The sequence below is a fragment of the Molothrus aeneus genome, chromosome 9 (assembly GCF_037042795.1).
Source record: "Molothrus aeneus isolate 106 chromosome 9, BPBGC_Maene_1.0, whole genome shotgun sequence".
In the NCBI taxonomy this organism is placed as follows: Eukaryota; Metazoa; Chordata; class Aves; order Passeriformes; family Icteridae; genus Molothrus; species Molothrus aeneus.
Genome location: NC_089654.1, coordinates 21,110,186 through 21,135,866, shown reverse-complemented (window position 1 = coordinate 21,135,866; position 25,681 = coordinate 21,110,186). Strand labels below are relative to the sequence as shown.

The 25,681-nt window shown below is 39.6% G+C and overlaps 1 protein-coding gene across 2 annotated transcripts; it reads right to left on the bottom strand.

Moving 5' to 3' along the window:
* Positions 1-616: 616 nt before the first annotated feature.
* EEIG2 (EEIG family member 2) lies at positions 617-25,191 on the bottom strand. Of its 2 annotated transcripts, none has more exons than XM_066555451.1 (11): positions 24,997-25,191; positions 12,810-12,930; positions 12,154-12,183; positions 11,558-11,674; positions 10,360-10,406; positions 6,673-6,779; positions 6,046-6,141; positions 5,303-5,504; positions 5,094-5,221; positions 4,644-4,713; positions 617-3,099 (listed from the first exon to the last, which is right to left on the bottom strand). In XM_066555451.1, the coding sequence occupies exons 1-11, from the start codon at positions 25,143-25,145 to the stop codon at positions 2,970-2,972; spliced, it is 1,197 nt and encodes a 398-aa protein (XP_066411548.1). In that variant the 5' UTR covers positions 25,146-25,191; the 3' UTR covers positions 617-2,969. The 2 variants fall into 2 exon arrangements, with proteins under 2 accessions (XP_066411548.1, XP_066411549.1); XM_066555452.1 differs by having other exon boundaries at positions 2,991-3,104; positions 24,997-25,148.
* Between the last annotated feature and the right edge of the window lie 490 nt (positions 25,192-25,681).

The following is a 25,681-nucleotide window of genomic DNA, read 5'->3' as shown; positions in this document are numbered from 1 at the left end:
TAAAATTTATAGATGCCTTTTTCAAGATGAGTACATGCTCAGCCTTGATGAAAACCAAATGTTGCTCCTGCTGAATTGAAATATGAAACTGGCATATTTGTTCTGTTTTTCATAAAATATTAAAAAAATTAAAGAACTGCAGTCATTGTGAATGTTAACCTATCTCTGGTGTAGTTGAAAAATTTTCTGTGTTTTCATGTGCAGCTTTTGTTCAAACATGTAAAATCCAAGTAGAGTAGATGGGAAAAATTTAACAAAAACAAAACCCCACAACACAACCAAAAAAACCCCTCCAACACCAACATCAAGAAAAGAGTGCAGTATCCTGAATATAAGGGAAATCATGTGGGTATCTATTGTTTGGTTATGGTCAGAATAGTTGAACAGAACAGTGTTCTGAATTTAAAATTTTTCCTTCTAGATTAGAAAAAGAATGGGATCTAAATGACACATTTTCCTGATAATATAGATGTCACTTTGTGATAACACAGAAACACAAAAAAGCAAAACATTTAAAAAAGAAATCCTTAACTGGAAGAAAAACTGAAATAGACTCAAACTTCCAGTTAAGTTTGTAGTTTTTTGCATTAAAGAAAAAGAGACAATTCGTTAGGAATAGATTGCAAGCTGAAGACATGAGTTTATTGAATGTCTGAGAGATTTGTATTCAAATACAGTTAAAAAAACATATAATCCACCAGTACATCCCAAACAGTTTACAACATGGAAATCTCCAGTATTCATATAACATAGTTTACAAAAAAGAAAATACAGCACCTAAATGTGAAGGTTATGTTCCACTTACATGATGCATAATTAGATTATCACTTCATGAAGAGTTGTAAGTCAAGTCTGAAGAATAAATTACTGAGATACAGTTTTATGAAAAGCTGAATTTCTATGTCAATTTCCTTATTACTTAAAAGATCTGCTCAGGCAAGAAAATACTGTTTCTAGTAAACAAATTATCTTATCCATGACCATCAGCTGTGTTGTTTAACATAAAATGCTATGGAAATTCCCTTGAGAATTACATAAGCAGCTGTACAGTGTTTTTTAAAAGTCTGTTTTCCTCAAAGTACATGTAGTTTTCCTAGTAAATGTAAGTAAACTACCATTTAACTACTACTAGTTTTGATGGATTTGTCAAGAAGTATAGCAGTGTCAAAGAGTACTGAAAACAAAGAATGTATTCAAATTTCTGCCATCTTTTGCTTGCAATGGGGTTTTTTGGTATGAATTAGTTATATAACAGGAAAGGAGACTATAATGTTCTGAGAGAGAGTTCTATACCAGCAGTTGAGTAGCTTCTGTTTAAAAATTCCTGTGTAGAACAGAAACTGATAATACCACACTTCTATTAAGAGCAGCTAAAATAGAATCTTAATTCTTTTTTCTAATTAGACACTCTAAAGAGATTATAATTAACAGTAGAAATAAAAGTATGGAAGTACCAAAACTGAGAAATAGCTCATATTCATCATTTTCAATAACAGCATTCTGGCTTTGAAAGCTGAAATTTCATTAAAAACAGAAATAAAAATTCAATAATTCTACTATGGATTTCTGTAAAACAAAGTCTGCTTTTGCTAATTTAACCTTTTAAATATGGACTACTTTTACATCAACAAAAAGGTGTCAAACATCACTCTGAGCAAAACCTGAAGCATTCTGAGCTTTCAAAAGTGACGACACTATTTTCACTTATTCCAGGCCTTAACTGATAAACAGTACCACTAAATTAAAAAAAAAAAAAGTCATTTGCAGTTTGCAATTAATTACACCTATTTGTTACCCAACACATCCCTTTCAAAATGGATTCTTTCATATTCCAAATGAAAATTTCAAGAGCTCTTTCTTGCCTGTCAGGCAAATCACTACTTGTGCAAATTTAAATACAGTACATTGACCTAATGTAACAGTGGACAGATAGCAAAAGAAGTGTTCAACAAAGCTGTTGCACACTAAGACTTTTTCAGTGTGCAGAGTATGTCTACAATAAAGTGCTTCTCGTAACAAGTTATATCAATAATAGTAGATAGAGATGTTTACCTAGTTTTAAAGCTTAAATTCCTTAGTAAATGCTTTAGCCTCCCTGTACACCCCAATCCCGCAAGGCACATTCAAAACACAAGCAAAGCACTGACTGTGAAGGATTAAACTGCTATTAAAAACATTAAGTGGTAGTAAACTACTGACTAGGTTTGTAAACAGTACCATCCCATTGGATCTCAATGTTCATGCATTATCAAAGTGAGTTTCTGTGGGAGCAGCTGCTGAACTCCAGATTTAACAATCAAAGCAGCTTTCTTAATAAAATGCTATTGTGCCTTAGTGTTTTGGTGTGGAATCCCACCTTTTTCATCACTTGAACAAAAAAAAAGTCACATTTGATGCATTTAAACCTGTTGCCTTCTTAATTTACAGTAAACACAACTGATTAGTGACTGGTTTAGATCTATTTAGTTTTGGGGGTTTGTTCTAAATGTATGTGACGTTCACCTCTTCTGTTGAACCTTACAATGAAATTGTGCTCAGTTGTCTTAAGAGAAGGTTTTGGTTATGTTAAAACATGGCTGGCCTGTTTTTTGTAGGCCATAACTTTGACCTGATAAAAACTGACTTGATAGGAGTAATTAGCTTCTGTAAAACTAAAATGGCATGTAGGATCAAATTCAGTAAATTACTTTTTTCAGCTTCTTTTAAGACCAGCTTTCTAAGTTTCTTTAAAAACAGTGTTACAAACAAAGTCCATCACTGCAAGTGATCTCTTAAATTGAAATGGGACATGCTTCCACAGATGTTTCACAGAAATTAAATAATTCCACCAACATCAGACAGAGCTTACAGAAACAGTCCAGGTGCTCTCACAAGGTACACATAGCTAAACATTGCCTTCATACCACAGAAGATGATGCTCTATGAGCAAGAGGCATTCCACTGCTTTTCAGAAAAAGATCACCTTGAGTTCATTTTGTCTTTCTCAGCTCTTGCAGCAGAGCAAACAGTACCAGGAGTATCAAAACCAGAGCTCCAAGTTTTCCACATTTGACATTCCAGTTTAGCGTTTTATCACCACCTGCTCGTATGCTCCAGATCCTACTCTGAAAGTTTGAAAAAAGTTAGTTCAGTGTTAATTTAAATGGAAGCTAAATAGCAAATATCACATATCAGCAAGTGTATTGATTAAACAACTCATTCCTCCCAAAAAAACCCAACAAAACCAAACAAACAGCAAATACCAAACCAGCCAAATGTGAAGGGTAGAAAACATTTGTCATTATTACCATGCCATAGAGTCACCTACTCTTTAATACACTAAAGAGATTTTGTTGTACTACAGTCAAAATGAACAAAGATTAATGTTACTGAACAAGAAGTTACTGTTGAACTTCACTAGAATTTCTTAAACATCACGTTTAGGGTACCCATCCTCACAGCTGTATCATATGCAGCTAATAGTCTTTATATACATTTTATGTATAAACAAGTCAGTGTGTCTAAAAAACTCAGAAGTAATTGTCATCTTACATTAAGATACAAGAAAAACATCTTCAGTCTTTTGTTCCCTCTGAATTGTAAACAAAACTCTCTCACCTCCCACATGACAGCCCATAGTGGGTGGTTTTCCACAGCAAATTGCAGTACTATGTAAAAAATTCATAGGGCAAGCTCTGCCTTGGTAGAGTATTGTGCCTGGACTGTTCTGGAAGCTGCATTAGGACAGATCTCTGTGTGCTACAGGAGTGTTTTCTGTACCCTTTCATGTCGTCCTAGGCAGGTATTGGTGTGCCCAGTTTGCAGATGAGCCAATTAATTTAACCATTAGTATTACATGCACATATAAAATGCACTTATTTCATGACTTCGAAGATATTATCAACTGCCTTTATATCTAAGTCCAAAGTAATTGCTGAAATACTGAGGCTAGTCTGATTTCTTCAGTTATAGATGTTGAGTTATATTGGTCTGCAGAAACACAGTATTAGAACATATTCTTGCCTGGTTTTCATGGTTTCTCATCTGAAGATTAACACATTCAGGTCAAGTCATATATCAGGATTGAAAAAAGGTTTAGAGAAGAAAAAAAGGTCTCTGGTTCTAAAGGATAAGATAACCTGAAACAGATTATCAAAAGAGTTTAGGGCTGCAAATACTTGAATGATGAACAAGCCATTGAAACAAGTAATGTAACAGGAAACAGGATTTGTGGGAATAATTGAACTGAAGAAAATGAGGCTTGTTATCAGGAAGATGAAACAGTTTGATACTGTAAAGGCAGATGTGTAAAACACTTAAAACTTTCTTCCCATTCCAGAGTAACATAATAAGGCTGTAGAGCTCCCACTTGAAACTGGTGTCTGTTTCCTGTGTCCATACTGAAATGTTACTTGTATCTGAAAACCTTGGAACTGAGACTCCTCAGAAACTGAAAGTTACAATTCTTATGGCTAACACATCAGTTCTGTTTTGGAACTAATCTGTGTGTCCTATTTAAAAACTGACAATCCGGCACTTTTGGTGCTTTTAAATGCTACAGAATAGAAAGATACAAAGGTCAAGAATGTAGATACAGAGTAATTGCTGTATAAGATGCATTTTTATTTAGTATTGCCTATGGATTAGTTGTTCAGGCTACATACCTGTTAGGTAGATGGTGGCTTCCAAAAGAAGTGCTTCCACCAGGGCCCACAAATAATCTTAAACCTTCTTCTAAAAGGCAAATGATTAAAATATGTTAGCTTTCTTTAATGCTGTCCTAGCTAAATCCAAGTAATTTTAAATCTACCTGTTTTGCAGCTGACACTTGCAGATGAAAATACTTTAGGTAATGAAGAACCAACTTTATGGTGTAGGTTGGGGGAAGTACCTTTGTCATAGATTTGCACCTGCTCTTTTAGGCTTAAAGTAATCATCTGGGAAAGCTCCCTGAGTCACATAAGAGTGTTTTCAATTTTTGGTAGGTAAGATAGAGTAGAAAATGTAGCACAGTCCTTATGAATACAAACAACAGGGACTGTGAAGAGAGTGAGTTTTCCTAAGGCCTGTAATGTACATAAATTTTCTGTAAGCTTCCTTATTTATCTCCATACCTTCTGCACTTGAGTCTAAACTGAAGTCTTGACTCTGGAGTATTTTTTCAACTATATCATCAGCATCAACTCTGGTAGCATCAACCCTCTTCAGCTGTGACTCCACAGAGTCTTGCTTTACAGGATGTCTGCAAAAATAAATATATTTAGGCTCTTAGACGTGATAAAGTAATTACTTGTGCTAGATGAGGCTTTCAGATTAAGTGTACCTGCATTGTTTTTCTGGTGGTGCATCTTCAGTAGATGTATCAGTATCAGCTTCAGCTACTTTTGGCTCAGTCTCTTCACATGGCTCTAGAATACTTCCAGTTCCTGTTGAGGTACTTCCCACTGAGGTACTCCCCACTGAGGTGTTTCTCCTGTGGCAGAGTTCAGACAGACTGGATGATCTAGAGTGACATGTGCTGTATCCTGTTGGGAAAATGCAGGAGAGATGGGTAGATCTAAGGTATGTTTTTGACAGGCCAGGTCCATCCTGAAAGCAGATTTTTTGTTTTGTCTTCATATAATGGGACTTTCAAAAGCCCTATGAATGTATGTGCATACATCAACTAGAAACTGATTTCAGATTTTGTATTCTAGCACCTGCCATTTTCTTTTTGTTCTAAGTAATTCCTGTTTATATCAGAACAATTAGAATGACAAATATCATCTCCTTCAGCTTTTAGAGCTAAGTCTCCATTTTTTTACTCATGGAAGAGTTAAAAATCTCATTCAGATATGTTATAATTGGAGGGAACAAAGGCAAAAAGCTGTCTTGCATCTGAAGAGATAATCTAGTGAATCCAGTACATTTTAAGAGGGAAAGCATGTTACCATTGCCACACCTGAAACTTCTAGGAAAAAGCTTTCAATACAAACCCGTTTTAAAACATAAACTTATTTTCCACTGTCTAAGCCTGTGAAAGAAAAATAATCCCCAACAACTCATAACAAAATTGTGAACAGCTACCTGACAGTTTTGATTGCTGACTTGCATAGCTTGATGTTCTGGAATGTCCACATGCACCAAGTTCATCTGGGACTGAGGCACTCTTTGATGAGACATCTGCAACATGGGCAAGTCACACAGTGTTCCTAGAGCCAACTTTATTGCTACTTTGACAGTAATCTTGATTAGATTCAAAAGTCACATTTCCCAGAGGGATTAGAGATTTGACACTGATTTTCTACAAACCCTTTGGACATTCAAGTGCTGCAAAAATACCATGGATGTTAATGAATATACATTATTTAAAAAATAAAGATCATAATATGTATCTGAGCAAAACAGAGAGTACCAGTGGGGTAGATAGATTTGTATGAAATGTAGTTGCAGACTTGTCTGGTGTCAATATTAAAGAGGTGATCATTCTTTCTCCAGTATAATACAGAACATTGGGCCAGATGTTTTCTGTCTGAAAAGCTAACCTGCTTAAAAACTTCAGCTGTGTTTGAAGCAGAAACTCACAAACCATGTAAGAAGGTTCCTTTGCAGGCCAACTGTCAGCATCCTTTTCAGATTTGAAGTATTTTGAGCATCTTGAAACTATGAGACCAGTTATAAAAGCATTGAAAAATTAAGAGCATTATTGTGTACCTGCTATACCCAGATGTGCTACTTTTAAGTTTTCTCCACCCTTCCTGTCTTCATGCAAAGACTCTGATTCTCCAGCAATCGCTATAGATGTTGCTGTAGAAGGAGGCCTGGAAGAAAAAGGTGGTTAAGATTTGCTGTACTTCTGCTGTAATCCCTCCAAAATGATCAGCACATAGTTTTCCTTTGAAATATGTTGGCATCATTCATACTGTGCATCAAGTTAACAGACCTAGAGTTCTTTTCTGGAAACGTGCTGCCTAGTCATCCATTACGGAAAATGAAAAAAAAAAGGAAGTTTTTGCTATTGAGCTTAAGGACATTTTATAGAATCAATCTGCTCAGCCCTCAGGCTTCTAGGGATCCTGGGAAAGGCTTTTCTTTTTCTGATGATTGGTGGAGTGATTTGTCTTTAATTTGGAGTTGTTTCTTATTTTTTTAAGTGTATGAATCACAGGACAGTTTACACACTAAGAATATATGTAATTCAGTACTTGAAGGAATACATGAGAAGGTGTTAAGTTTAAAAAAAAAAACAAACCTCAATGTGCACAACAGTTGGCCAAGGTGGCTTCTGTGCTGTGACACAATTCTGGCTTTGTCTCATTGCTGTCATAGAGCAGGAAATTATTCTGGGCTGATAACCCTACCAATCCTAATAAAAGGGCCTATGGCACTATCTCCATGTATTGCACTCTAAATTTTACCTTCTACAAAATAAAAAAGCATCATATATGACATAGTTTAAATTATACTTCAATATTAAAAGCTCATAATAAAGCTCAAGTGCTTGTTTGAGTTAATACCAAGACCCAAGGAGAGATCTTATTTAAAATAATAAACCTCTTCATTTGTGTTTTGCTAGTGCAGAAGAAACTAATTAGAAAATGACAAAGTACAAGGAATCTCTTGCAAGGAAATACAACCAAAATACATTTCAAGATATTACCAACAGGATTTTTTAATGCTTTGTTATTTTCTGCGTTGGGAACAGACTGCTGGTCTGCATATAAATGGGTACTTGTTGACATTTTTAGATTTGATATAGTCAATAAATTAGTCACTGTGTTCATGTAGAGTAAGGTTATGTTTGAAAGTAAAGAGAGAAAGAGAAAAGCACTTCTAGAAATACAGTGCCTGTGTGACTTAACTGAATAACTGTCATGGTTAGACACTGGCACGATGCCAGTGCCTCCATGAGAATACTCTCTCCCTGGTTTCTGCTGTGAGGTGTGACCAGGAATAAGCAAAGACGGCTCCCACTTAGGGAAAAAAAAATTTTAACTAAACTGCAAGGGAAAGAGAAAAAAAAAGAAACACACAAGGAAAATGAAAACTTCACAAATACATCTCCTCCTCCTCCCCACCAAATTCCCAATACAATACATCCCCCAAATCATCGACTCTCGGGCCAGCACCACCCTTCAGAATACTCAATTCTCAGTTCATCAAGAGGACAAGGAGTCCTTCTTGTGCCAATGGTGACCTCTTCCTTTCATGTCCAGTGCTCTCACCACTGAACACGGACCAGAGCTGCTTCTAGGGTCGACTTTTAAGGATGCTTCGTCCCACCCCAAAAAGGCACAGTCTCAACTTTGGGACATCTGTCCCGCCATATTTTTCACCCCCTGGGGCCGAGGGGTACCCACACCAAACCCTCTTGGTCCTGAGGCATTGCCTCCCCCTAGAATGCAGTCTCTGTATCCCAAGGAAACATGGCTCTGTCCATGGCTACACAAAAAGAGTCCAGCATAAGCTACTCCATCATCTCTTCCACCTGAGTTCTTCTCTATTTCTCTCGTGGCCCATTTCCTCTTATCTCTATCTCTCTTCTCATTCAGCTCCAGGAGGATTAGCATTTGTAAGGTTTCCATCATCCAAGAAAAGGGTTAAAAATCTGAGGCTCTGTTTGTCCAGAACTCCCATGGCTGCCCAGCCGGGCACCTTCTCGCATCCCCCCTTCTCCTTCTCGGCCAGCCACTATTAAATTTCAGGGTGGCACAATCCTAGGCACAGGCTCTCTCTCTGTCTCTCCTGGGGAGGGGTGGCTACCCAATGCCTCTCAGTGCTCCTCCAGCCTTCCATCCTGCAGGGGCCTTCCCCTCCCTTCTGTCCAGGGCCCGGCCTATCTCACCCGGCCCCATGACTGCCCCTGGGCCTACCTCACCTGGCCGCATGGCTTCCCCTGCCCCCCCAGCCCGCAGCCGGGCAGGGGAGCTCTGAACCTTTCCCTGACCGGAACCCAAGAGAGCCGCCCAGGGCAGAGCCCTGCTTTAACCCTGTGTGCTCAGAAACAGATCCAATGTCCCAATGGCCACATTAGGTGGCAATATTAAAATCTGAGCATCCATTGGCCTAACCACAGCATCCCAGAAAACATATTTCCTGTCAACACCACAATAACATACTTTTGAAAGCAAGAACTGAATGGTTTCAGGGATGTCATCCCAGATCAAACACCAAGCTTTCTAGGCTTCTTCATAAAATATGTAGTTTGATGCCAGATTATGAAACTGTTTTAAGGTTTATTTTTCCTTCTACAAAGGACATCTGGATTAGATAAGTTGTTTGTTCTGTTTGTGTTGAAAGTTTATTGGAAATGGTTATATCACCAGTTTGGAAGAAAATGCCAAGTTTGAATAATTTCAGTAAGAGATTTTTTTCCCAGGAACTCAGAAAGCTGTTTAGGTATTAATTTCAACTCCTTCAGTACTAGGCAGTAAAAACCAAATACACTGCTTTGTTAGTATCCAAGACTAATGATTAGTTGCTTTTGAGGAATTGTTTATCAGTTCCAGTGATGTATTTGTTAGTAGGGGTGACTCTAAAGTAAATCTACTAAAGCTGTTCTGAAGTAAAGGGGTGCTTAGTAACTCGGGATACAGAAAAGCTTTGCCAATCAGACAAATTCAGATAATACCCTCTTGCTATTTATTCAGTAAGCACAAGATGAGATTCTGCAGTTGTTCAGTATTCTATTCTTCTCATTAAAGGTTAGTAGAAGAGAAGAGAAGAAAAAGGACATATAGTGTTGTAAGGGACATTGAAGAGTGCAGTGGAAAATCACCTAAGCCAGACTGGTACAAAACCACAGCACAAATATTATACTTCTTAACTACAGAGTAAGGACAATGAGGCCAAAAGATCCTCAATGTATAGCAGTGAATTTTCCTAGCTACCTGCCCCTCAGATGTTACCTATTGCATCTTTTACCAAGCTGCAGAATGTCTCTGCTAAATAAATATCTGTAAGTGCTTTCTCTTGTACTAAGTCACATCACACTTCAGTTTGTTGGGGGTTTTTCTGCAAATGAATATTTCAAAGTCATCTGAGACTTGTGAATAAAAGGTATAGCAGCACATTTTCCAGACACAAGTATTAGTCAGATCACCCTGTACCAAGTATATTTATTTCTATAACATTGCTGCAGGAACAGTTTCCCTGAAGTGTTTTTTTTATAACATTACAGATGTACCGGTGAGTATCCTGTACTTGATACTAAGTACCTAACAGCAGGAACTATGACACTTCTACTAGCAATTTTACCATGTTAGTCATTATTCAGCTACCATTCCATTTTTTAAATACTGTTGCCAGATTGGAGAGATGTAAAAACACAAATTAGAAGTGTAATTCTCAACATGGAATGCATGATCAAAACATCCAACAGAGATTTTTTTACAAACTTACGTTTTAAAGCATGGGTCTCCAGACATCAGCTGCATATTGATCAAAACCTACACATTAAGGAAACAAAATCCATCATAAGAAAAAAAAATTGTTTGTGATACATATGTGGTCATGTAAATGAGTTATATTTGCCACAAATGTTATATTTAATGAAAATAAAATGCCATAATCACACGTGCATAAAACAACATAATTTTTCTTAGGCATACAAACAACACAAAATACCACTTAAAGTAACATAGTTACACATACAAGATTCTGAAAAAGAAACATATATCAAGGAGAATCTCAGAATTATTAATGATTAAGATGGCTTCAAGGGAAAAACAGAGCCAAGAAAGCTAAAACCTGAATGATCAAACAGAGCATTATTTAGAGCAGTGGGTGCTGAAGTGTGTTCTTTGCTGAGGGTGTTCAGCAAACTGCTGGCTCTCAGAACGGGTTGTGCTAACATCAGAGACAGCAAAAGCACACAGGGTAAATAAGCCATAGACACAGTGCATTGAAGGCTTGCTAGGCAGGCCAAAGCCATCCATTACAAGTGTTCTGGACAGTCTGGGACTGTCAGATCAGAAAGTCCATGCACAGACCATATACTGAATTATGTGGAAAATTTATCCCGGTGTCCCAGTAGGAAAAAAAAAATTAAAATTACTTGAAACAATCTCAATGTAATTATTTTTAGGTTTATGGAGCTTATTCAGTTTTTTTAACTCCCTGGACTAAAGGAAGAGGATATCAGAGTGGGTGTCTTGCAAGAATTCTCCCCAACTGTTAGAGTGATTACTGTCAAATAGAAAACAGGAAAATCCCAGGAGTCATCCCAGGTATTGAAGGTGGTTTGTACATATATAAGCCAATTAATAGATTCAACCTCAGAAAGATGCACAGAAGGTTGCCCAATCTTGAAGATACCATACATTAACTTGTTCATTTTTCAGCTCCCCTTGGACTAGGAACACCTTTTAAAAGCTTTTCTTTTACAGCTATCCAGCTCTATTTCAAGATAGGGCAAATTGTATTTTTGACTGCATGGATTTTAATGATTGTCTCTAAACAGCACTTTTGGTTTTACTTCAAATAGCTTTCCTTCCAGAAAGAGGTTCAGCAAATAAGTTTTAAATTTCATTAAGTGCTTAATAATAGCACTTGTTCTCTGCACTTTGTTACTTTAAGTATGATAAAGGAAAGAAATTACTTTGAGAATGGAGTTGTCTTGTCTTGTATTTTTGGTATCATAACCTTCCAGTAAACAGCGACGAGTGGTATTTCCCGATCCAGCAAATTCTGCTAGATTTAGATCTGCAAATCCCAGCTGTTAAGAGAAAACAACAATTAGTAGTAAGCATTTGGCTAAATGAAGGTACTTGCTAATTACACATTAAGTACCACTCAATAGCAGTTTAATTCAAATATTAGAATGCCCGTTTAAGGAAATGGACTGAGGCAAAAAGCAGAAAACAAACCCAGAAAAAATTCAGCATAGTTATATTTTCAGTTAAAAATTTAAAGTGCCAAGAGAGAAAAAGGAGAGTTTTCTTTATCATTTAATGTAAATGTTTACTTTTACTAACCCTTTCCGCATACCAACCTGAAAGAAAAAAAGTTTTGATGGTATAACATTGTTACAGACTTATTAAACACACTGATTGGAAGTTTCAACAGCACTGTGTCACTATAATGTACATTATGAAGTCATGGGTATTAAGTCCTATTCTGGAATTACTGTAAAAGGGCATAAAATGGCAAGAAAAAAGCTTATCTGTAGGCAAAATTAGCTACATCTCAATTTACCTTTGCATATGCCTTTCCTCCTTTTAATTCCTAGAAGAAAAAAAAAGGAAAAAAGACATACCATTAAGCCATTAAATATACTGACTCAGGATTTTTCTTTGTTTTTTTTTTTTTTTTAGAAATGCAGGTATTAATTTTGAAATATCTCCCCACACATTTGCTAGACTATGCTGTTGTCATTTAGACCTTAATATTCATAATGCCTTTGGAGCAGGCCAGCAAGACACTGTTGTCTTGGAGAGAGGAATAGCAAATGCCCAATGCCAGCTGGCACTGGGCTCTTACAGGGTCTGGCCCCAAAGATAGGACATACTGCATGCAAAATTCTGGTACTTAGCACAGTTCAAGGCTTCTAAGCTTACTGCTGCTAGCTGGAAATATCTATCAAGAGTTAACTTTATAAACACTGAAGGGAAATTCCTTTGCTGCCCTGCTGGAAAAAGGGTTTTCTTCAATAAAAACATAAAACCCCCATAAGTTAGTCAAAGTAAAGGAAGTAATAAGATTACTACAAAATTTTGACTAAAGGAATACCTGCTGTGATTGCAGCTAAAATTTGCTTTATGAAGTTCATCAGACATTCAAAAATGAAAACAAAACCAAGGAAGAATGAGCAAGGAAAGAGGAGGGGGGGGGGGGGGAAGAGAGCTGCTTACCTTCCGTACAGACACCCTGCAAGTGCAGGTATCCAGAATCCCTGTGGTGGCACTGGCACTGATCTTACACATAAAGAAGAACTTTTTCTTCCAGCGGACACAGTTTGCCTGTACTACCTCCCTGCAAGCAGAGAGCAGATGCTCACTGTTAGTTGCACATACACTCAGAACCACACACTGCAATCAGCTCAAGAACAAACACTGGTTCCACTCCTTGTAGAGTGGCCACTTCATGCAAATTCTGGTGTGAATAATAACAGTAATCCCTCATTCTGCACTTAACAGTGTAGCATGACTAATAACTGTTTCAAACCTTGAACTCAGTATTAGACCTCCAGAAGAGTTCAACAGCCATGTGTTTTTTCAAATGAATGAGAGTGTAATTTCTGCAGTTTGCCTCAGGAGAATGAAGTCTTCCTGAACATCAGCTCGTAGGCAGTGTCCCAAGCTGCTGAGCTTTGCATTGTGCTGAAGACAGCATCTTTGATAAGTAGTTTTTCAGTTCAGAGAAAAGGAGTGTCATACAAGCAAAACTACATGAATTTGAGGCCTGGAAGAGTAGAAAGGAGATGATGTGCAATAACCAGAGACAAAGTAATGCACTTGGGGCAAATGAGAATTGCAGCTACATACTGTGAGCTTGCCATTTGAGAGCAAAATAAGCTGACACATCTGAAGGGATCTGTTTCTCACAGGAGGATAACAATCTGACAGTGTGATGCAATGAGAAAAAGGCAGGATGAAGGATGCTTTCATTTAGGAATGTAATTTTATAAGGCTCAGACAGAACACATTCTGTTTGGGTAATTCTGACCAAGAACAGACTCCAAAATGAAAAGGTACAGGGAGGACAACTAGAAAACCCCTGTATCTTAAAAAAATCCCTGATAATTTCTTCTGTCAGTCTAACCACTGAACTACGGTCTTCACATATAAACATATGTCTCCTTTTTCCTCTTCCATTTTCCTAATACATAAATTCCTATGTTTTATACGAACTTCTGACAGCAGGTTATTATTGAAGAAGCAGTTTGATGTCTTTAGCAGATAGAATCCCATGGTTCTGCAGAAGCTGGAGCCAGAGTTCATCATGTGTATAGAAAAATGAAGAATTGCAGGGTGCTCACAAAAGCTCTCTTTGCTGTGCTGGTGAGACTGCCAGCTCCAGGGCTCACAGGCACTGTGACTTCCTAAGCTGGGAATAAATCAGCCAGCCTAAAATGAGTCAGTGGAATGACCACAACAGACTAACAGATTCTGATGATACAACACTGAGTCACATTCAAACATGTGACCTGGAAGGAACATGCTCTGTAAACACTATGATCTACTCTTTATCTGGGATGTTTTACATTGCAAACTTTCCTGTATTGTGGGAAAAAATGAATCCCATCCTGCTGTCATGTGAGTTATTTAAATATACATAAGAACCAGAATTCAAAAAAGGCAAATTACAAATAGTCACATCTCTATTGAAACAGGCTCAGACAAGAAGACATTATGTAAAATTCACCCTTAAAAGGGATAACAACTGCTACCATTTGTGACACATATGAAACACTGCCACTAAATTGAAAGAGTTCGCTTGTCATCCATAAAGGTCAGAAAATCCTTTCTCATTACATCTGTTTGTTGCAGAAGTAGGACAGCAGTCATCACCATCATCCTTCCCACCCTTTCCTTGTCACCCAGGACACCACTGGCTCTACCAATAATAGCATCACTTTTGCTGCTACTCATCATTTCACTAAGTTCTTGGAGTGTTTTTGCTTCTGTAACATTTCCAATTAGTAGTGATACTTTTTTCCACTGAAAAAGTGTTTTTGTAAACTCATGAAGTCGAAGTGATGTGCCAAAATCTTTGTACTACTCAGTATAATGGTTCAAGTTGTTTCTGCTTCTCAGAACAGCCTTCTGTCTCTACAGCAAAGTCAAAGCAGCTGCACATTCCACATTTATGGGGTTCTGGACATCAATCACATTGTAGCAAAAGATAAAGCAGTGAACATTAAACACATTTTTGCTTGTAAATGCAAGAGAAATATAAGTAACATCTTCTTGAGAAATGTAAGTGTCCTTAAAACCTTTAAGGATTTTGAATTTATTTCAATATGCCAATACTACTATATGGGTATAATGGTTCAAGTAAGGAAGATAGCACAAAACCACTCTGCTTTTATTAGACTCAGTCCATTCGTATCACAGGTCAGGATTTGCAAACAAGAAGCAGAAGTGGCAATAAAAAGGATTCAGTTATGGATACTGATGGTCTAATTTTTCTAAAAATCAAAACCAGGAATCCTGTTTCCTTCTCATAAGGATGTCAGGAAAAAAGTATCATTAGATTCTTTCACTGGCATATAAATCAAAAGATATTTGAAAAATTTGTACACAATTTAAAAAAAACCAAACTAAACAAAAAACTAAACAAAGAAACCCCCACCAAAACCCAACCTACTGCCCCTATTCCCACTAAACAGTTCTTCTAATTCCACTATATAAAAGAAAAAATTGATGTATTTTAATTCAGGAATTTTTTTTTTTTGTAAAGAGGAGTACCATCTAGCTATTCCCATTGTGCTGAAAAAAAGGTCTAATAATCAGAACATTTAACTTCAACAGTAACATCTAAGTTTATAAGAGTCTTAGTTAAGTGCCAGGCCTTTAGAAAATAAACAGCTGTATTGATTGGCTGCTATGGAAATGAACCCAGATAACTTCTGGCAGCTATTGCTGTGCTGCAGCACGCTGGGGAGAGCTTTCCGTTCTGAGTCAGTTTCCTACAAACCTCCTCGTCACCTCACCACATGCAAAGCAAAACCAGTTGTTTTCTTAATCAAAATGTATCTTAGCTACCAAGATGCACTGGAATACATAGTAGGCTGTAGTGCTTTGGTGTAATTGAATAAATGCTGTCAGTAATACGTAACCAAGAATAAATTCAATCAACAGATACTGTAGGATAAAACGACTCCAAACTATAGTGTGTTACCATCACTGTTTTTTCTTTAGAGGAACAATTTCACATTGACTCAATTTCAAATGCAAGATTTAAGCTGTAGTCAGGTCCTTATTTGTAGATGTTTTGTATACTGAACAATATTGCCTCTTAAAATATTGAATAAAAGTATTGGATTTTTTTCTGATACATAACAGAGAAGAAAAGTATAAAACTCAAATAATAGACAACAAATCCTACTCCAGTCACCTCCTCATCCCAAAGCGTTACAAGTGATGGACTATTTTTTAAGGCGTTTATGTTCATCAGATTATTCATTTCCACATGGATAAAAACTATGAATAATGGCTAGTTCCAGCAAATAGCTACAAAAATAAGTCAGAGGCAAAAGTAAGTCACTTTTAGGGACCTTCAGTGTCCTGGGGAAAATCCCTTCTTACTAAATGGAAAAGCTTTAGCATGAGAGGCTCTGAAATAAAGAAGCCAAAACTCCTTGTGGACATTTACCAAAGGACTGTGTTTTAATTAATCAGAAAATTTGATTTATTTAACAGCCTATTAGGATCTTTAACCATGTGGGGATGATTATGTTAAACTGCATGTGTTTGTAGTGCAATTATTTTAGATTTATTGGTCACCACAGAAACAATAAATTGGGATCATTGTTTTAAGATGCCATTCAGTCTATGTTCACATGAAAATACTTCCAGAACTACTTTTGGATTCAGCTGGGTCAGTACACTTCTTTATGTCAAAGAAAGTGGTGTTTGCTAATGCATCTTACAGCATGTGAACAGAACATGAGTTATCTTCTTGCTGTAAATACTGTGAAAAACCAGCTTTTCACTACATGAGGTAAATGACAATAATATTATCTTTTAAAGCCTGTAATTTGATGAGAGAGTCACCTAAGTTTTGTTTGTTAATTTTAGAAGAAGATCTCTCATGTTGATAAGATGGCCTGAGGGAAGTGAGGCTGCTGCAGCTGCACTGGCCAGAGGCGAGCAGCAGCGAGGCTGAGGAGGTGTTCCCAGGGAGCGCCGCTCCCACTCCCAGCACGCACAACCGGCCCGGGGCACTCACAGCCAGCCTGCTCCAGAGCTCTGCTGGACACATCCATAGACAGAGACCTGTGCATGGCTCCAGGCTATCCCACCTGCTCACAGTCCAGCTCCAGCCCCCAGTGCCTCTGCTCCAGGTGCAGGCACCGCAGGCACAGGGATCTTTGATTGCTGTCCCACCCCAGTGGTTGCTGTGACCCATCTGGGCTCTCCAGCTGCTGGCACCCAAGTGCTCTGGCCACACTCCCTGGGCAGCTGCTGGCACAACGGGCACACAGGGCCACAGTCCCACTCCCATGGCATGAGCGTGCTCACTCTGGCCTCTCCTGCTGCTGGCAGCCCTGTGACACTCTTGACTCCAGTTGCTGGCACTCAGACATTCCCTGCCTCACAATGCACACTGAACAGAGAGCCCTTCCCCAGGAAAGGGTCACAATGTTCTTCAACAGGAAGATACAGCAGACATTACTAATTAGAAACAGATTAGACAAACGTACCAACCAGCAAACTATTTACATCCAACTGGCCCTTTATCCCCTTAACTCCCTGTTTCTCCCCACACTTGTTCCTCCTCAAACTCATCCCTTCCTCCACCTTTAGTTCCTCCCTAAATTGTCCCACGATAAGCCTCTTCCCTTGTATCCCATGATGTGTCTCATAGGCAGCAACCCCCTCAGCCCACAACATGCTTTAGTTTTAGTTCAACATGATGGGTTTCCTGCCTGGACAATGGGGCTAAGGGTCTCCTGGGACAGCCCTGGGAGGGGCCCAGAGAGGGTGTCTCCTTGTCCAAGCCGATAATTTCAGTTCCTCACCTGCCTGTGTGTCCCTGGGCTTGTGTAGATGGGCTTTGATGGGCTGATGGTTCCTGTGACAGGACTGGGAATAGCTGGAGCTCAGTATTATTTTAGGCTCTCCACTCTCCCCTGCCTTTGCTGACTGCACTCATTTGTGGGTGTGCAAATGGACTTCTGTCACCTAAAGCTTCCTTTGATCGATCCCCCTCTGAATCAAGTTAATACAGGTAGCTCTGTCCTTCTGATAAAAATACAGTATTTAATAGCCTGGAGTTACTTTTAGTGTAGAAAATAGTCTTCTAAAATGGGAGCAATACCCATTCATATAGATATTTTATATATAAACTTTTTAATATATCTAACATCTTCTGCAGAAAGCTGGAACACCTAACAAAGGCCAGTGTCACCTTGCAGACAGGAATTAAGGCATTAACCTACAATCTAACAGTGTAGCCACACCATCAGTGGCTTCAGGTACTGGAAGATTCAACCTTTCCTAGGCTATCTTTAGTATTAGGAAGGTATTGTTGGATATAGAGTTCTCATTTATACTATACATTAAACACAGAGGGCTTTGGCAAGAGTTGAATAACTTCTTGCACTCCTCCTACCCAAAATCTACTTTTATGTAAAATTTATGCAGTGTCATAGTTGAGGGAAATATACAGGTACCCCTGCAACAGGGTCCTGGAGCAGTACTAAGCTACATTTTAAATTGTTATCCAATAACCAAAATGCTAAATTTAGGCTTCATATAGAAAAGTACATCACTTGAAGTGCATCACTTGAAGAAATATATGCTGTAGCAATAAGCTTATGCAAAGCTTAAATATATATCTCCATTCAGGAACAAATTTACTTTACTTTTGCTTTAATATTCTGTTTCCCCCATGCCTGAGGCATATAAGATGATGCATTTTCTCCAACAAAATCATTTTTTCCTCAGCATTGCTACAAAACTGAACAAAACAAGTCATTTACACACAGAGCTTCAATAGTTCACAAATTTCAGGACTAAGCAAACAGCTGGCTCTGCAGGAAGAGCTCCACTTGTTTACAGTGCACAGCTCCCCAGTTAATTTGCTCTTAGTACGTGCAAAATTTGAACAGAGTAATAATTTTCTATTCCACATGTTTTTAGTCATAATAAAACAGGTTACATTTTTAACTAGCAGCATTTCATGTCAACAACTTCTTATAAAATATGTATAAATTGATTGTGGATGAAAAACTGCTGGTTACAGGCAAATGCAGAGACCTAGAGGGGAATTAGCACTGTGAAGGGTAAACTGCATTAGAAGACTGTAGTCAGCAAGTCAGAGGAAATTGAACATTTGACACTGTATCTGCAGCAGTGTGCTTGGTTTTAGGGCCTTCTTGGCAGAAGGCTGATGAACTGAAGCAAGTCCAAGGGTGTGAGATGAGGGTCTGGAGTCAGGGATGAATTCTTCTCTGATGCAGGAGAATTTGGAAACATGGGATTTTTACAATCTGATGATGAGGTGAAGGAAGATCTAATTGCCATCTACAGCCATCTCTACTAAGTTAGAAGGTGGAGCCAGACATTACTTAGTGAGGAACAGAGAAAGGAAAAGAGGCAAAACCAAGGTAAGTTCCGGTAAAAAAAGGGGAAAATGTTCACAGTACAAGTGAACAGCAGGGCAGGTTGTCTGCAAGGACTGGCATCTCCATTATTGCAGATTTTCTAGAGCTGACAGGACAAAGCTCTGAGCTTCCTGATCCAACTGAAATTAGTCTTGCTTTCAGCAGGCAGCTGGACTGTGTGATCTCTGGTATTATCCTTCACCCTAAATTATTCTGTGAACAGAAATAGTCCTTAAAATATGAAGGCAATCAGGTGCTACGGTACTTGCAAATGGCAAATTTGTGGCAGAAAAATACTGTACTTCATGTACTGTGCTGCTGTCAGGGGAAAAAAGCCAACAAAGCAACACCAGCTCTCTTAAATCCAAGTGCCAGTTCTGTGTAAGGCAGGCACCTTAAGCATGAAAGCTTTTCCCACTGTCTCTCCCTCTTCAACAGATGTCTATCATATATCTCTTCTCAAACATATTCTGTAACAAGTTAGCTGTAGATACATCTCTTATCAGTTCTTACAGTTAGGGAAGTCTCCCAGGACTGAGCCCTTTTTATATCCACAATAACCAGTTACACCCCATGCAAAGACCAGACTGTACAAATATTTTATTTTCCTCTATCCCAAAGATAAACCCCTTCAAAACTAATATTATCTTCTTTACTCCTCTGATTCTTTGGTTTTTTTCAATATTTTTTTAAATCAATTCACTAAACACATTTTACTGTAACTATTAATGAAAGGAGAAGTACAAAGAAACTACATGTTGAAAAGTTGTACTTTGTGTAGAGAAGTTCTCCATCTCACCTTTTCCTCCCTACAGAGGACAGTGTCTGAAAGCTGCTTTACTAACTATCTCTTCACAGCTGAGGAAACATTAGGTGGACATTTGAGAATCTGAAAAAAGCAACTACAAAACTGCAAGGTAGGACTTTTATCCCACTGCCAATATTCCTCACAGTACCTGAAAACTTACTTTGTTTCAATTTCTCCAGCTGCAAATCCAGTTACAGCTGAAAAAGCTATGAGAAGTAGCATTATCCAATTCTGAAGACTGTCAGCAGGATTCACACATCATGCAGGAAGATTAGAGTGATAGGGACACTGATTCCATGTGACAGGTATGTTTTTCTAACAAGTACTGTAATTTAAAAACAGAGTTAGTTAAGCTGTGTTACTATCAGGAGGGCTTCTCTCTTTCAAATGCAATAGCAGCAATCAGGAAAAGAATGGTAAAAAGACAACTTGAAGAATCCAGTGAGGCAGAAAACCTACTTGCTGATGTCACAAAAAAACCAGATGTGGTTTTAGACAGTTGAGAAGGAAGTGGCCATGCATCAGTAGAAGTAAGAAGTACTTATCTGGCAGATAAAAAGTCAATTTCTACAGCAAACAATTACAGGCTCTAGCCTGTACCTGTTAGGAATAGGAATATATTCATGCATGATCTCCCAAGACTTCTCCTCAGGACTCAAGAGAGTACATAAAAAACCACCACATTTCTGAAATCCATTGGAAAATAAAATTATTTGATGAAAAGCTTATAGCTCTTGGCCACCTTGAATCTCTGTCTGTCACATATAGCAATCATAATCAGCTTCTTATTTTAGAATGTTGTTGTGTAAAAGAAAGAAGATAGAAACATCAGCAGTCTAAATTGTCAGAAATCAGATCTGAAAGGAAGGGGAATATGGCAAGCTGAAGGCTCCAGTCAGAAGAACACACCAACCAGGTCCTTTTCTTGAGTGGGGTGCAGCTAGAAACCAAGCTAAAAATGGAACTAGCAGGCATACAGCTCCTGTAGCCTCAGCTGATAAGAGTAGAGCACTGAAAGTACACCCTCAAGAAATCAGATCCTGATTCCCAGAATTTCTTGGATTTCCTCATATTCCATCTGTTCATTTACTGCTGATTGAGCAACAGCTCAGCCTATGAGCCTCAGTTATCTGCTCAAGGGACTTATTAATTTTTGATTCAGCCTTTTAAAATGAGTGCAATTGCAGAAAGCCTATACTTGCTCTATATTTATATCTACTTTAGAATGGCCACAAATAAATATGCTTAGAATTTAGTCAAGTCTGTACCTTAAAATATTTTTTTTCTGTTCAAAATATTAATAGGTGCAATTTCTGCCCTGAAATAATCTTGTGTCCTTTCATGGTGCATTGGCCATTATGTGCACACTTTTATGACCAGTAGTATATAGATACTAGATGGCAGTATATAGATACACAGTATCCTGGAATCTGCACATGTGTACTCTATTAATGTATCCAATTTCAAAGAGAGATCTAATGTCATTGGCCCCGGGAAAGGTAGAAAGATGCCTTGCCACACAGGAAACCAGGCCTAAGCTAGGAAAGTTTCCTAAATGAAATTGAGGTTTGTTAGCATTACTTAGCATACATCCACAGCCCACTGGCTGAAAATCCTTTATTCTAAAACACAATGGTAAAGATCCAGAAATCATGCTAGAGAACAATTTCAAAAAGTAGAGAGCAGGAATTACACTGTATGGCTGATTGTGAGTTTGCTGAAACAGCCAAACTGAGCCTCTCCCTTTCCACAATAGCCTTCAAGGTTTTCCCTGGTTTAGAGTCAAAACTTATAACACATTCATTCTTGCCAGAATTCCAAGGTCCTGCTCTTGCAGAAACTCTCAAACATTTTTACCAGTTTAAACATCGCTGCCACTTGGCTGGTCAATGTCCTTGGATAAAAATTTTATTTGGCACTACCAGATTACCTTAAAATCGATATTGTCGATTGTACTTTAAAGTCGATATTGTTATCCAGTAATTAAACATTTAGTGTTATAACCCAGAATTTTCTTTTCCCACAGTAAGAATTCACAGATGTGCATAGGGATGTTTCAAACATAAGTTCTGTAATTGGAGTTCTAAAAAAGTACATGCAAACACAAAATTGCAAAGTGATGTGGTTTCTATTTACACACTAGCCAGATCACTGTGTACTGTACTATGTATGCTGGTTTCACCTGGTCACAGAATTTCTGTACACTTCAGGCACGCATCTGTGGGAGCCAGAAAAGTAACTGACTGTGACAAGTCTTCAGTAGCATGGCCCATGTCTCCATAATGTATTTCTTAGGTAGCTCTTTCTCAGCAAAGATCTGAGAAGTGAAAAAACCCTATTTTTCAGTAGCTTGAACTTTTATCAGTCTTCTTTCCATCTCACTTCAGTGATCAGAGGGATGATGAAGGTACCACTTCATCATTGCTTGCAGGATCAGGACTTTAATCATTTATACAGCATGATCCATAGAGGGATGACAAGACAATCACTTGAAACTGTTTGTATGACAGCTTGCTGCATACACATGGGCCCCTATTCCAAGGCAACTGCTGCCCTGGGTTTTTATGACATTCTTCTCTGTGAGCAGGCTTTGGAAATAAAATGCTAATAATGTTAGGGTGGTTTCTAGACTATTGGTTGGACTTCTTTTTACTTTCTAAGGTAAGAGGCAACAGGGTATTAGTCTGTATGGGCCCCAACTTGAGAACTTCATAACTTCTCCCTAAATAATTTTAGTTTACTAGACCTCAGTGAGTAACAAAAATAAAGCTATTAAGAAAACAGTCAGTTTCCCCCTGTATAAAATTTTTTGAATGAGTTTGTCTATAACTTTCTGAAACAACAGAATTCTTTGAGTATCTTTTATAAAGCTAAAAAGATCACAACTCTAGGGATATAACTGTCAGCTCACAGTGAAACTAACAAATGCATGCAACTGGAAGATTATGGCCATGAGAAAGTTTGCAACTGATAAGTTTTGAAATACTACCGCTCTGGTGTAAACCTAATTTCCTCCTTATTTATTCAGCCCTTTGCTGAATCACCACTCTGAAAATTCATCTGTTAATTCTTAAGCCAAGAGCAAAGGCACTCCCTAAACTGGCACTGAAGGATCATTGCAGAAGAATTCTTTACCTCTCTATCAGCACACTCAAACACTTCTTAGTCCAGCAGGAATGAGTTACACTCACAGGGACCTTGACATACCCATTTCTGTTAGTTTTTAAGCCATAGCTTAAAAAAGCTTAAAAGCCCCAGAAAAAGAAAATGGAAGAATTTCTAAGCTTCAGCTTCAACACCATTTTTTACATCAGTTTCTCTTCACACACTGCATCCTACCCCACACATTTTACTCTAATGAGCCATTCAGAAAGATATGAATGGAGGCTTTCAAGCATTTAATTTTAGCATCATAAATAGGCAAGGCAAAAAAGACTAAGATCACCACAACGTGTCAAAACCATCTGCTCAGCTAAAAACAAGTCGTTGGAAATAGACATCCTGTCCAGAAGATGTATGTCAGCCTGTGGAAATGACTTCAAGGCAATAAGGGCTGGAGTAGGGCAGTAATGGCACATTAGTGCCTGAATCAGGATTGTTATCATCATCATCTATTACTTATGAAGTTGCTCACAAGAAAAATGTTGAAGAAAGACACGAAATGAGATCAGAGCACTGATGAGTTGAACAACTTCCAACCATACAGAAGAAAAATTTGTCTTCAATTATACATGCTAGTATAATGGAATGGTTAAATAACGAGGTTGTAGGCCAAAGTTCCATTTCTATTCCTTCTCCCTTATTAATTTAATTTATAGAATCAAAAGCAGATAATTTAGAAAGCTCTGTAACAACAGTATTTTAATAAGACAATAACTGAATATTCATGGATTTGTTGCTGTTTTCTTCCATAATTCTATGATACATTTTCCAGTAAATCCTTTCTGTAATAATATTAAAATAAAATAATAACTGATACAACAAGAACAAGTGTAATGGGAGGGCAATCTCCTCCTCCGCAGACCTGAAGCCACAGCACACACCCTTCCTATTGACAAGGTTCTGCCTCTGCCAAGTACTTGGAAAAAAATAATATACTGGCCCTCTATTTACCCATTGCTACCTGTGGATCAGGGAGCCACTGTCACAACCCATGACTGCTCCATTGCTGAGGCACAATTGAAGGAAAATAAAGAGGAAAAAAGGACGTCTGCCTTGCACTTGCACTGTAGAAATGAGCATAAACAGTCAGTATACATGATCTGAGCACTTACAGGAAAAACTGAGGACTTTTCCATGGAACTTGGATCTCCATGTAAATACCCACAGAACAAAACACAGCAAGCCAGTGCTCAATAATTAAACAATAAGGTCGCACAACCCACAGGGGACAGCTCAGACTACAGGCTTGGGGACAAGAATTTCTCCCCTCCTGTTACCCATCCGCTCAGCAGCTCCAGCGTTATGGCACAAGAGACAACCCTCATCACTCAGTGATTCCTCTCCTCTGTTACTCCGTGTTTAGGAGCCTCAATGTTTATTTTACAGCGTTACGACTCCAGACAGCGAGCAGCCACGCAGACGAGGAGTTCCTGCTACCACATGTGTTCTCCCGCCGTTGATGCTGGCAAAGCAGGCGGGACGAGAAGACGGCCAGGCTGCCCGGTGCCACAGCAGCTTCCCCTTCGGCGAGGGGAGCGGCGGGCAGCACGGCCGCAGCGGCCAGGAGCCCCAGGGCAGCCGCCCCTCCTTTCCCCGGGCCCCCGCCCGCCGGTGCGAACCAGCCGAGCCCCGGCTCGCCGTGGGAGCCAAGGAGGCGGCCGTGCTTCCCCTGCTCTCGAGGGGATGCGGACTCGAACGTAGCCCGTCGGACGGGGGCGGCCGCGGCCCGCCCGGCGCTGCCGGCGTGGGGCGAGCAGCCCGGCAGCCCCGGCTGGCGAGTCCCGGAGACACCTACCGGGAGGACTCCCCGCTGAAGCTGCCCCCGTCCAGCAGCCGCACCTTGCAGAACAGGATGCCGTTGACGAACGGCACGGAGGAAAGCTCGTCCAGTTCCAGCTCCACGCGAAACTTGAACTTCTTCTTCTTCATCATGATGAAGGCCATGGGCTAGGGGCTTCCCGGGGGCCGCCCCCACGGCAGCTCCGCTCCGACCACCCTGCTCCGCTCCGCTCCCATGCCCGGGGCGAGGGCGGCACGGCGGGACGGGCCGGAGCGGCGGCCGCTGCCAGCTCAGCCCCTGCCGGCCGCGGCGCTCCCGGCCAGCGCTTACATGGCAGCCGGCGCCTCCCTTTCAAACCCGCCCGCCCGCGCTCCGCCCGCTGCCGCCAGCGGCCGCCGGAGCCATTGGCGAACGCTGCCGCCAGGGGCTCGAACGTCGGCGTGCGGTTCCCCGAGGAAGTTGGCCCGGGCCGGGAGGTGATTGAGCAAGGCGGTTCAATAGCGGGAGCTCGGCGTGCCGCTCCCCACGGCCCGCACGGTGCCCGGAGCAGTGACGTGGCCGCGGCCCGGCCGAGCGGGGCTTGTGCAGGCCGGCCCGGCAGCTCCCCCGCCTCCCGGGGACCCCCGCGTCCCAGGAGCGGAAACCTCCTGTGCTGCTCACCACTCGTCATTTACACAGCGGTAACGTAACCAAGCATCGT

Bases quoted from the DNA above. Each gene is read 5' to 3' on its own strand.
- EEIG2 (XM_066555451.1), bottom strand. From the start codon at position 25,145: ATGGCCTTCATCATGATGAAGAAGAAGAAGTTCAAGTTTCGCGTGGAG. The intron at 11,675-12,153 runs GTAAATTGAGAT...TTCTCTTAACAG, and splicing joins GAGGAAAGGCATATGCAAAG to CTGGGATTTGCAGATCTAAA. The intron at 4,714-5,093 runs GTATGGAGATAA...TTTGCCTTTTAG, and splicing joins TTTAGACTCAAGTGCAGAAG to AAGAAGGTTTAAGATTATTT.